This window comes from Balaenoptera physalus, assembly GCF_965194825.1.
Source record: "Balaenoptera physalus genome assembly, chromosome: 3".
In the NCBI taxonomy this organism is placed as follows: domain Eukaryota; kingdom Metazoa; phylum Chordata; class Mammalia; order Artiodactyla; family Balaenopteridae; genus Balaenoptera; species Balaenoptera physalus.
This window is the reverse complement of record NC_138890.1, coordinates 135677822-135689972: the sequence shown is the minus strand read 5'-3', so window position 1 is coordinate 135689972 and position 12151 is coordinate 135677822. Positions and strand designations below refer to the sequence as shown.

At 42.4% G+C, this 12151-nt stretch overlaps 1 protein-coding gene across 1 annotated transcript in view; it reads right to left on the bottom strand.

Moving 5' to 3' along the window:
- Window positions 1-426: 426 nt before the first annotated feature.
- LOC309657924 (uncharacterized protein) overlaps window positions 427-12151 on the bottom strand; it is a 73094-nt gene continuing 61369 nt past the window's right edge. Inside the window, exon 6 of the mRNA XM_082455964.1 lies at window positions 427-4657. Within this exon, the coding sequence (XP_082312090.1) occupies window positions 4645-4657 (13 nt within the window). The 3' untranslated portion in view covers window positions 427-4644. The remainder of the gene's footprint in view (window positions 4658-12151) is intronic.

Sequence of the window (12151 nt, the reverse complement as noted above, 5' to 3'; positions counted from 1 at the left end):
ATGATAATCTCCAGGTCCATCCATATTGCTGCAAATGGTATTATTTCATTCTTTTTTTAAATTAATTAATTAATTTTAATTTTTGGCTGCATTGGGTCTTTGTTGCTGCATGAGGGCTTTCTCTAGTTGTGGTGAGCGGGGGCTACTCCTTGCTGCGGTGCGCAGGCTTCTCATTGTGGTGGCTTCTCTTGTTGTGGAGCACAGGCTCTAGGCATGTGGGCTTCAGTAGCTGTGGCTCGTGGGCTCTAGAGCACAGGCTCAGTAGTTGTGGCACATGGGCTTGGTTGCTCCGTGGCATGTGGGATCTTCCCGGACCAGGGCTCGAACCCATGTCCCCTGCATTGGCAGGCGGATTCTTAACCACTGTGCCACCAGGGAAGTCCCTATTTCATTCTTTTTAATGGCTGAGTAATATTCCATTATATATATATATATATATGGCATCTTTATTCATCTGTCCATGTCTTGGCTATTGTAAATAGTGCTGCTGTGAACATAGGGGTGCATGTATCTTTTTGAATTATAGTTTCCTCCAGATATATGCTCAGGAGTGGGACTGCTGGATCATAAGGCAACACTATTTTCAGTTTTTAAATGAACCTCCATACTGTTCTCCATAGTGGCTGTATCAATTTACATTCCCGCCAACAGAGCAAGAGGTTCCCTTTTCACAACACCCTCTCTGGCATTTGTTACTTGTAGACTTTTTAATGATGGCCATTCTGACTAGTGTGAGGTGGTACCTCATTGTAGTTTTGACTTGCATTTCTCTAACAATTGGCAGTGTTGAGCATCTTTTCATGTGCCTATTTGCCATCTGTATGTCTTCTTTGGAGAAATGTCTATTTAGGTCTTCTGCCCATTTTTTGATTGGGTTGTTTACTTTTTTGTTATTGAGTTGTATGAGCTGTTTGTATATTTTGGAAATTAATCCCTTGTTGGTCATATCATTTGCAAATATTTTCTCCCAGTCTGTAGGTTTTTTCTTTTTTTTTATGGTTTTCTTTGCTGTGCAAAAGCTTATAAGTTTGATTAGGTCCCATTTATTTATTTTTGCTTTTATTTCTATTGCCTTGGGAGACTGACCTAAGAAAACATTGGTACGATTTATGTCAGAGAATATTTTGCCTGTGTTCTCTTCTAGGAGTTTTGTGGTGTCATGTCTTATATTTAAGTCTTTAAGCCGTTTTGAGAGTTTCATGCCCTTTAATGACATGAAGTTGCTAAGGAGAAACAGTATGGAAATCACCATTTTATTGATTTTATTATTGCATAAGTATCTTTAATTAGTTCCATGTAATCATAATTTACATTTATTGCATTCTTAGTATGTGTCCACCAACATACATAAGTTAACTTTTTAAGTCAGGTTTTCAAGTGGTTTGATATCAGAGATACTCATCTCTCCCTCAAGCCTACATATTTTCCTAGAGGGTTTCTTGTCTGTAGCCCAGGAAGAAAGACAAGTTAGGATGTTAGAGTTAAGTCCACAAATATATGGACTGAAATATGGGGGATCAGAAAGGCGTGGGAACAGGGACCCATTTTCCAAAGCTGATTACTGCAGAAACAGATAGCCAATGTTCCAGGAATGATAGATGCAAGCACAGCACAGGGGAACCCATTTTTCCAAGATGGACAAACTGAAAGACGTAAAAAGAAGTGAAGAGAAATGCCTATTTCATATTATTAAATAAAAGTATAGACATGTATCATTTAAGTACATGGATAACTTATATGTGGAATGTAAAAAATACAACAAACTAGTAAATATAACAAAAAAGAAGCAGACTCACAGATATAGAGAACAAACTAGTGGTTACCAGTGGGGAGAGGGAAGGGGGAGGGGCAAGATAGGGGTAGGGGCTTAAGAGGTACGATCTGTTATGTATAAAATAAGTTACAAGGATATATTGTACAACACAGGGAATATAGCCAATATTTTATAATAATGATAAATGGAGTATAACCTTTAAAAACTGTGAATCACTATATTGTACACCTGTAACTTATATAATATTGTACATCAGCTATACTTCAATAATAAATAAATAAATAAATACACAGGTAAGAGACTAAGGGATTCCCATTGTTAAAAAAATTTAAACATGCAGAAACACCAAAATTCGCTGTAACTTGGCCTCCATTTTCAGATCTTTAAAATACTTTTGCATTTTATGTATCTATAATTACACAGTTAAGTATCTATTGAAAATATGGAGCTTTTCCACATCTTAAATAAATGGTGTCATATTGCACATATTCTGCCACTTAAATTTTCACCCAATATTTCTGGAACATTGTTCCACAACGTTCACATTAAAAACCAAACCAAACCAAAGTAAACCAAAAAATTCAGCATGCTATTCCACAGTATGAATGTACCATGACAAATGTCATCAGTTCCCTAGTGATAGGCACTTAGACGATTTCTAAGATTTCACTTATCGGTACTGTGGTGAACATAATTGTACGCTCCTCTTTGTACATGTGAGCAACTGCTTCTCCAGAGCAGAGTGTTTCCTGTCATATGCTATTTCTAGCACAGACAGACCTGTCTGTAAGGATCCAAATTCTACTCTGTCCCTTTTCAGCTGTGTGTGTTGGGCAAATTACTTAACCTCTCTGTGCCCTTGTTTCATTTCCTCAAATTAGGTAATAATAAAATGTCTTTATAGGATTCGAGTGATGATTAAATGAGCTGATATAATATCCTAAGAACAGTGCCAGAGACATTTTGAGGGCCATAGAGCATTAGGTATTATCGTTACTGAGACAAATTATACAAACCTCTTATGTTTTAAGTAGATGATTCTGGGAAGGTAGTCAGGGGCTGGCTGTGCAGGCTTTGTTTGTTCAGCACTCTCAGGACAGCAACAAAAAACCCCTTCCCATGACACAAGATGTGAAAGGAGAGGTGGCTAGATTTATTTTAACAATACTAACATGATTTTATTTACTCTGCAACCAATATATGCCAGGCCCTTTGTTATTAGACATCTCAATGAATTCTCGAAACAACCCTCTGTGATATGGCCTGTTTTATGCCCATTTTACAGATGAGATAAACCAAGACCCTGAGTATCAGGAACGACACTAATTTTCTTCTTTAAACTTACTTCCTCTGTGCATTTACACACACCCATACATATCTACACACTCAGATATATATGTGTGTACATGTATGTAGATCTGTTTACGTGTATACACCTAAGTGTAACTGTAATATGTAACCTGGTAGGTCAGACTCCTTGCAAAAAACTCTATTATTTCAGTGTTTTACCCCCACCCCACAAAGGGAGCAGGAGGTTGTCTCTGACCTAAGTATTTGAATAAAGAATCAGACAAAATGAAGAACAGGGAGAAAAGTGTGAAGAGATCCTCTTCTACAAGGTCTGGGATGACCCAGAGCTCTGGCCTTGAGGTGCATGGGCTCAACATGGGCTCTTAGAATTCCTGACTTTCTCCTGTGCTGTGGGCTGCAAAGCCCTAGTTAGAGCTCAGAGAAGCCAGGATTGAGGCATTAAAGGAGCTCAGGGCAGGACCCTGATTTGCCAGATTACTGATAAAAGTAGCTAAAAGATATGCTGGGCCTCTAGGCCTCAGAAACAAGCACAGGTTTTCCTGATTGGAGATCCCTGATTCAGGGTTATCGTAACGATCAGAGGATGAGGCTGGAATTGAGGAATCTTGCCTAGAGAAGTTTAGGCTGGGTTACCAGTAGGGACAGACATCTCTGCCAGGTTGGGCTAATGTTGTAGGGCCAGGCAGAGGTGGAAGCAGAATTTGGGTAGAACACAGCCACCTTCCTCTTGGCTGGAAGAGTCTGGCCTTGCTTCCATAATGACTGCCCCATATGATGAATCTCCTGCTTTTGCATCCTTCTTTTAATTTGCCAGTTCTTAAAGCAAACCTGATTTTTGAGGCCAGTTCCTTCTGGGCAGTGTAACCTGGAAACATGACTTTCCTAAACAGGAAAGAATTTGTTTTGTCTGCAGATTGGCCTTGACTGTGGTGCCTTGTTAATTTCTGCTCCTCTAGGTGACCGGGATGAATGCCGGTGGGCTCCAGCTGTCATTCTTCTTCGATCACTTGAGAGTCCCTCTGTGGAGTTGCTGCTTACCTACTGTGGCTCTTTAATCTTTCTGAGGCAAACACGAATAGAAAGATACGTTGTGTGATCTCAGAAACGAATAGATTGTAAATCACCTATACTTCAATAAAAAAATTAAAAAAAAAGAAATGAATAGATCTTTCCAGTATTATATGAAGAATGATTTCTAAAAATATTTTTATTACAGCATATTTGGTGGATAGATAGAAGGAAAGCAAAAGTAATCATGATACAAAACTAAAACACCCAGACTCCTGTAATTATTAATTGCAACAAATTATTTCAACACTCAGTGGTTTAAAACACTTATTATCCAGTGTCTGTGGGTCAGAAGTTCCATAGTGGCTTAGCTGGGTGGTTCTGTCTCAGGTTCTCTCATGAGGTTGCAGGTAAGGTGCGATCAGGGCTGCAGTCGTCTGGAGACTTCACTGGGGTTGGAGGATTCTCTTCCGAAACGGTTCATTCACATGGTGATGGTTGTTGAAAGGAGGTCTCAGTTCCTCCCAATGTGGGACGGTGGCAGGATTCCCTCACAGGGAGCAACTGAAGAGAGAGTAAGGTGAAAGCCTCATCACCGCTTGTAATCTAGCCTCGGAAATCACACACTGTCATTTCTGCAATGCGCTCTTAGTTACGCAAGGCAGCTGGATTGAATGTGACAGGTTACCAGCAGTCAAGGATCTTTGAGAGCCATTTTGGTGGCTGACTACCACACTAATCAAAAGAAATTGAGATGGAATTCAAACAGAGGAGGTAGATCACGGTGGCCAGATTGTGTCTCCGGTAGTAAGGCTGGAAGGAATTGATATGGAGAGGTCCGTAGAGGGCTCAGTTTCCAAGGTAACCTGACCAGTGGTGCAGCCCACGTACACTTCTCAGGAGGAATTTAGGCCAGGCTTGGAGCTGGTGCTCTTAGGAGACATGGCTCAGGATAATTTCCTGCTGACATTGATGCCCGATCTTTTTCATTCTTCTCTTGATAGATCTCAGTAGTTACATTTAGTATATGATTCTTCTTCATCATTTCAAAATGTGCCTAATTTTCAAAGAATTCCCATTCTTCTTTGAAAAATGGTTTATTTTCTTATTGCTCCAATGCTTCAGTAACTGGAAAACTTCTCTTGTCCCTGGCTACTGCCTTTCTTTACTAAAAAATGGTACAACCCAAGTTAAGGAAATTTTATTCTGAGTGTTTATCTCTAGTTTACTTTTTCATTATTTGTCTCCTGCACTTATCTGAGATTTTAAGAAATGAGTCTTGGGCTTCCCTGGTGGTGCAGTGGTTGAGAATCTGCCTGCCAATGCAGGGGACACGAGTTCGAGCCCTGGTCTGGGAAGATCCCACATGCCGCGGAGCAACTAGGCCCGTGAGCCACAATTACTGAGCCTGCGTGTCTGGAGCCTGTGCTCCGCAACAAGAGAGGCCGCGATAGTGAGAGGCCTGCGCATCGCAATGAAGAGTGGCCCCCGCTTGCCACAACTAGAGAAAGCCCTCGCACATAAACGAAGACCCAACACAAGCCAAAAATAAATAAATAAATAAACAAAGTAAACAATGCGTTTAAAAAAAAAAAAAAGAAATGAGTCTTTTATCTTTGTATAGCCAGTGCTTTTTCCAGACCTGGCACATAGTAGGTATTCAATTAATATATGTTGCTAAAATATATTTGAACATTAGAGGCCACCAAACATGGAAATATATTCTGTAGTTTATTCCCTCTGTTGCTTACAGAGCCAGTGACGCACATTAAAAACAAACAAACAAAAAACCAGTTTATTTTTAATTGCTTCAAAGTTATACCTTTACATTTTTTTCTTTTTTGGTTAACTTAGCAGAAATGCCCATTTCCTCCATAGAATAAGAGGATTTTCTCAATTAGTGTTAATGATCTCCTACCCCGGCTCCCTTTTTCCACGTTGTCTTGGGGAATTTTCTTGGTGATTTTCCATCCCTTTCAGACTTAATGTTGTGGATGGCGGTTGGGCTGAGGGTGAGTATTGGTAGAGCTATGTAAGGGGTATAATGAGGATGGTGGTTTTGTGGCCCTGACTCTCCCCTCTTTTTGAAGATGATGTAAAAAATCTATGAATTACTCGTCCTTGTGACAAAAGAGTAAAAGCCTAGGTTAACTCAAGAAAAGATAAGAAATTTATTAATAGGGTCCCATGGAAGTCATGGATGAAAAAGAAGTCAGATCTCCGGAAAGGAGTGGAAACAGGTAGAGGGAAACCAACAATACCGCCCCACCCCCCCTTCTCATCTCTACATAGACTGGTTTCCTCTTCTCTCCAACCCCCATGGATGGCCAACTATGGCCACTGAGTTAATTGTGTCCTCTGGGAAGCAGACATTTAGATGGAGTTAGGAGCATAAGCAGTTTGTTGAGATGAAATTCCTGCGAAGGAGAAAAGGAAGAGGAAGGGGGATTGTACAGGGAGAGCTTTCACAGCATGATGTAGATCTGACCCCTGCCACAGGAAAGTGGGGAGGAAACAGGATCAGGCAGGGAGAGCCTGAGACCGGGATGCAGACATGATGGGGGCTCCAGAGCGAAGATGATCTGTAAGAGATCCGTGTTAACAGAAACATCCAGGCTCTAGAGCCCCCATGATGCTTAGTCATGGGGGAGGGGTTGCCTAGAACAAGTGCGGCCTCAGCTCAAAAGCTGAAGGCTCTCACAGTTCTCACTTCTGGAAGTCGTCAGCTAACTCCACACTTGCATCTCCCAGCTCTGTCTTGGAGGGGAAATTGAATGGTACACTTCTGTGGCTGCCACAGCCATCAAGAAATCAAATGTTTCCTTGTCATGGCAAATCAAAACTAAGACTATTCCTAAAGGTTGTAATAACTTTCTGCTCTGGTAGCCCTGGGGGCATTGCATTACTCTATACTTTTCCTCAATTCTGCCCACCTCTGCAGCAGTCTATTTTTTGAACTCTCCTTCAATGACTCAGCTTGCAGATGCCACATTTCCTGCTGGGAACTTGACTGACACATGTAAGGCAATGACCAGGGACAGTGTTTTGGAAATCTGGAAAAAAGTTTCAGTGGGTAAATGTCAAGCGGTGTGTGTGTGTGTGTGTTTGTGGGAGGGGTAGGAAGGAGGAGATGCAGGCAGTGAAGTTGTAAAGATAGGTTCCTTGGAGGTTACAGTCTTGAAGGCAGTAGAGTATCGAAGTCTACACTTTTCAGGGGTTGGGAAAAGTATCGTATAGTGTTGTGAGAAATGAAAGTAATACATTCCATAAAAGCACATCCTGTAACTACCATGATGTTATCACAAGGAGGTGCTTAAGAGATGGCTAGATTGTTGCAATGAGATGTGGTGACACAGTAAAGTTAATGTTTTGTAGAAGGAAAGAAAGAAATGAACCCTTGAGTATTTGCCCTGTGCTGGTGTCCTGACATAACTTTTCACTCAAGGAGACAAGCCTATTGACTTTGCTTCCTTCAAGCTATGAAGCCCATGAGCTGGCTATGAGATAGTGCATCTTGCTCTGGGGCTTAGAAAAAGACATCTTCAGAATAGTGTCTGCTGTGAGGATTCCCGCTGACATATATAGAGGTAAAGAAACCACTGGGGTTTGCTCTGCCTTTTGACTATTACTGACCAATTGCTGTGGGTGGTGAGTTTCTAATATGAATTTTAATTAATTCCCACTGGAATTACTATCAAAACACTAAGCATGGCTTCCACACATGTAGACAATCCACGCACCCAGTTTCTCAGCTGTCTCTCTAGTTCCTCCTGTGACCAACAAACTGAGCACTTTACATGCACACAGGCCACCTTTTATTTTTATGTAAAACTACTTAGAACAGTGTCTGGTACTAGATGCTCTATATATGAACTCATTTGATGTTCAAAGAACTCAATGTGGTGGATACTACGTTACATGTCCAGGTCAGAGGTGGAGTCAGGATTTGAACTCAGGCAACTGGCTCTGTAGCTTATGCTCTTGACCGTCATGCAACATGGCCTCTCCTGAGGTTTGAACAGGTGGGCCACATGAGCATGTGAGTAGATTGCATCAGTTGGGTAAGCCTTCATTCTTCCTCCAAAAGGGCCTCCAAAGAGGACTTTCTGAGTCTAGGCTATAAAAATACCAACTTGAGGGTTTTTTTTCACCTGCAAGATCTTTCACCTTAGATCCTAGTTGTTGTTTGTTCTGCAAGCAAAATAGAAAGTCTAGTCAAGTATGTTCCTCTAGAATTCCCATCAAGACCAGGAAAATAGCACAGGAAGCTGCTGACGGGTTTGAAGAACCATAAGAAGATCCTTCTGCCCCCAAATATGTCTCTAATAGCTTGGATTGTGTCTGAAATGCCCCTTCTTGGAGTTAGTCCTTCAAGTCATGGATTCACTGGGGTCTTGAGCCCCAGAATAAACTCCTCAAAGCTCCTTTGCCAATAGGTATCTGCTTTGCAAAGGCTAACGGAAACCTGCTCACACTAGCTCTAGAAATAAAGAGAATTTTATCCAAATGATACAAGTGTTGTTTGCCAAAGTACAAGGGCAGAAAGTGGCTTGGGAATTGGTTCTAAGCAATTTTTTGGTTTCTAGGGAATTCCTAATTCCAAGACAAATATTCTCGCTGAGGCTGCGTGAGCACCTTTCAGTGCAAATCCCCACAGGGAAAGGAGAGTGAGGCGAACACGAGCACTGGCCCTCTCTGCTTTGGCCCTGTCATGGCAGGAAATGCCATTTCAACGCCATGCACACCCCAGCCCAAGGGCCAACAGGGCCTGACGTCTCAGAATCCCAATTCCCCGTCCCCTAAAAAATCCGATTGGCTCAGCTCTTGTCAGGGGTCCACCCTGGGTCCACTCACCTGGCCTGGGAATCGGACCACATGGTAGCCGCCAGGTCATGAGTGTGAAATGGACAGAAAGGGAGTTGCCAGGGCTGGGAAGTGGGTGCACAAAAAAAGAAAATGATAATGTTTTGGAGAACGCTTCAGCAGGCTGTATGGAATCAGCATCATACCTAAGGGTGTCTTCTTTTCTTCTCCATCTTTTTTCTTTTTAACTCAAAAGGGACCTTATAAATTTAGTTCAGTCCTTTTTTTCACTTTTCCAGCTGAGAACTGAGGTTCATGGATGTGATGATGAGCTACCGGGGGTTACAGAGCTGGTTAGGACTCCCGGCTTCTATCTCTGCCCCTGACTGCTGGTCCTTCACCCTACACTCTGCCCTACTATCTCCAATCCTGCATTTTCTTTAACCTGACATCCTTATCTGACCTCTCAGGTAAACTATGTTGTGGAAGAAATAACTCATAACACCCTCACCCACTCCCCCACCCCCTGCTAAGAACCGGTTGTGAGCAAGGTATATTTCCTTGGAATTTCCCTCAGGTTAAAAAAGCAGACTTGAGTTTCTCAAGCTCAGTAGTTCAGCAACTAAAAAGTAATATTAATACCACCAAAGGGCTTAAAAGCAAATTGTGGAAAAAGAAAAAAAATCATTTGATCATAGTTGATAAAGACACTCTGGCATGATAGGGAAGCTTTAATACATTCCTCCCAGGGTCTGGCTTGGTCTGAACCTTACCTGCACAGAATTAGTGGCCTGTATAGTTACCCAGTAACATCTCACATTTGCCAAGGCCTTGATTAATGTTTAAAGAAACATGGGCAATGCCACATGCTATTCTTTTAAAATAGCCACTACTGAGTTGAAATGGGTCAGTTTTTTCTCCAAAGAACTTTAATCCTATTGTGTATTACAAATAATAATATCTGATATTTACTGAACACTTTCTATGTGCCAGGTTCTAGTCTAAGTGTCTTATATCTCTTTTCTAATCCTCACAACAACCCTAAGAGACATATGTATTTTCCCCATTTTCCTGGCAAAGAAGAAATTAAGCCTCAGAGAGGTTGTGACTTGCCCTGTGTCAAGCAGATAGTAAAGGGCAGAGTGAGGATTCAAATTTAGGTCTTTATGTCCCTAAAAACTGTTCCTTCAGGACTTCCCTGGTGGCACAGTGGTTAAGAATCCGCCTGCCAACGCAGGGGACACAGGTTCGATCCCTGGTCCAGGAAGATCCCACATGCTGCGGAGCAACTAAGCCCGTGCACCACAACTACTGAGCCTGCGCTCTAGAGCCCGCGAGCCACAACTACTGAGCCCACGTGCCACAACTACTGAAGCCTGCGCACCTAGAGCCCATGCTCTGCAACAAGAGAAGCCACCACAATGAGAAGCCTGCACACCTAGATCCCATGCTCTGCAACAAGAGAAGCCACCACAATGAGAAGCCTGCGCACCGAAACGAAGAGTAGCCCCCGCTCGCTGCAACTAGAGAAAGCCCGTGCACAGTAACGAAGACCCACCGCAGCCATAAACAAACAAACAAACAAACAAACAAATAAATTCATTTAAAAGAAAACTGTTCCTTTAATCACACCGTTATGATGCCTCTTTAGGTACTTTTATATAGAACTAGCATAGTTTACGCTTGGTAGTTTTCAATAAGAAAGCAAGGGTTTAAAATTTATTCTTCAAAAATTTCCCAATCCATATCCCACCCCCTACCCCAAAACAAATGATCTAAAAGCTGCAAGGGTTAGGACAAATAAATGGGCTCAGTGTATGAGGACCTTTATTTGGAATACAGAGTCAAAAGGCAAGAGGACTAAGGGTTGCTCATTTACAGTTTCAGTTATTATTAGTCTCTTATGAGTATAATTCTAATCTCTCCCACCAGAGGGCAGTTATCACATGAAAATATGAAACCACTCCTAGTGTTAACATGAGCTAAGATAGCTGCTTGGATTGGTCCTATTTTGGAGGGAGAAACCTTGCACCAAACACTGAGTGACAGTCAAAAGCATTCTTCTGTTTCCAAGATTTTATAATGTATTCCATTTAGATACCATCTGGGTTTCAGTAACCTGTATTGCCCTAGAAAATTAGATTTATATGCTTTTTCATGAGGATTCCAAAGAGTAGCTGAGAAAAAGGATTAATGTTTTTGATAGACAGCAAATAACTTCAAGTGTCCAGTCTGCTTATGATTTGGAGAGACCACCAGAAACACTTCTATTTATTGATCACGTTGCACAATGCCTTATAGTGAAAATGCTTTATGGCCAGAATCAGATCCAATCTTCCCAACGTCCCTGGCAGGTATGTTCTGTTAATTCTGCCCATTTTAGAGATGAGGAAATTGAAACATACTCAGGTGAAGCAATGTGCCAAAGAATACATGCTTAGTTTATATTCTTAAGCACCATGAAGCAGTGGATCTGTTGGAGATGTGTTGAGCCCAATTACAGAGACTTGGCACCAAGTTCAGGAGCGAGGTCCACTGGTGCTCAGAAAATCCATGTCAGGAAAAGGAGGACGAGGCAGGGTAAATAGGAAGCTACCTGGTTGCTCTCGCCGGCGGCACTGCAGGCTCCACCACTAAGTCAAAAGGCAGAGCTGCTTGAGCGATGGTTACAGACCATCTTTCCATGGTAGGTGAGGATCCCACGTGCTGTTTTAAGCCAGAATTTAGACAGCCTGGTATGAGTCTAGCTAGCAGGTGAGGGCATAGGAACTAGGACCCATGCCTACAGAACGAACAGGGTGGGTTCTCCATGGGTCCCCTGGACCCAGACACCGGCTGAGATCCAGAACAGGATCCAGGCCTTAAGAGGGCCTGTGGAACTTGGCAGGGAACAAAGCAAAGGGAGGAGAAAATCTTGGCCAATGTTCAGCTTTACGAATTGGACCAACTCCAAGAGCCGGCCGATTCCAACTCTAATTTGAAATCTGGTTGGAGACTAAGGAGGACAGGCAGACTCCTGGTTGTTGGCTATGCTACAGGCCCTGGATAGGTCAGCTTTGATGTGGATCCCTGTGATAGCCGCTGAGGCTGTTAATGAGTCGTTGGTTATAATGGACTCGGGAGCAGAAGCAGGGCCAATCCTGAATGTGGGTGGCTTGGTGAACCCCCCAGGAAGGACTCAGGGAAGGCAGAGTGAACACAGTGTGGGCTCACTCCTGGTCCCCCATGAGCAGTGCCAGATGAACCTGACCGCAA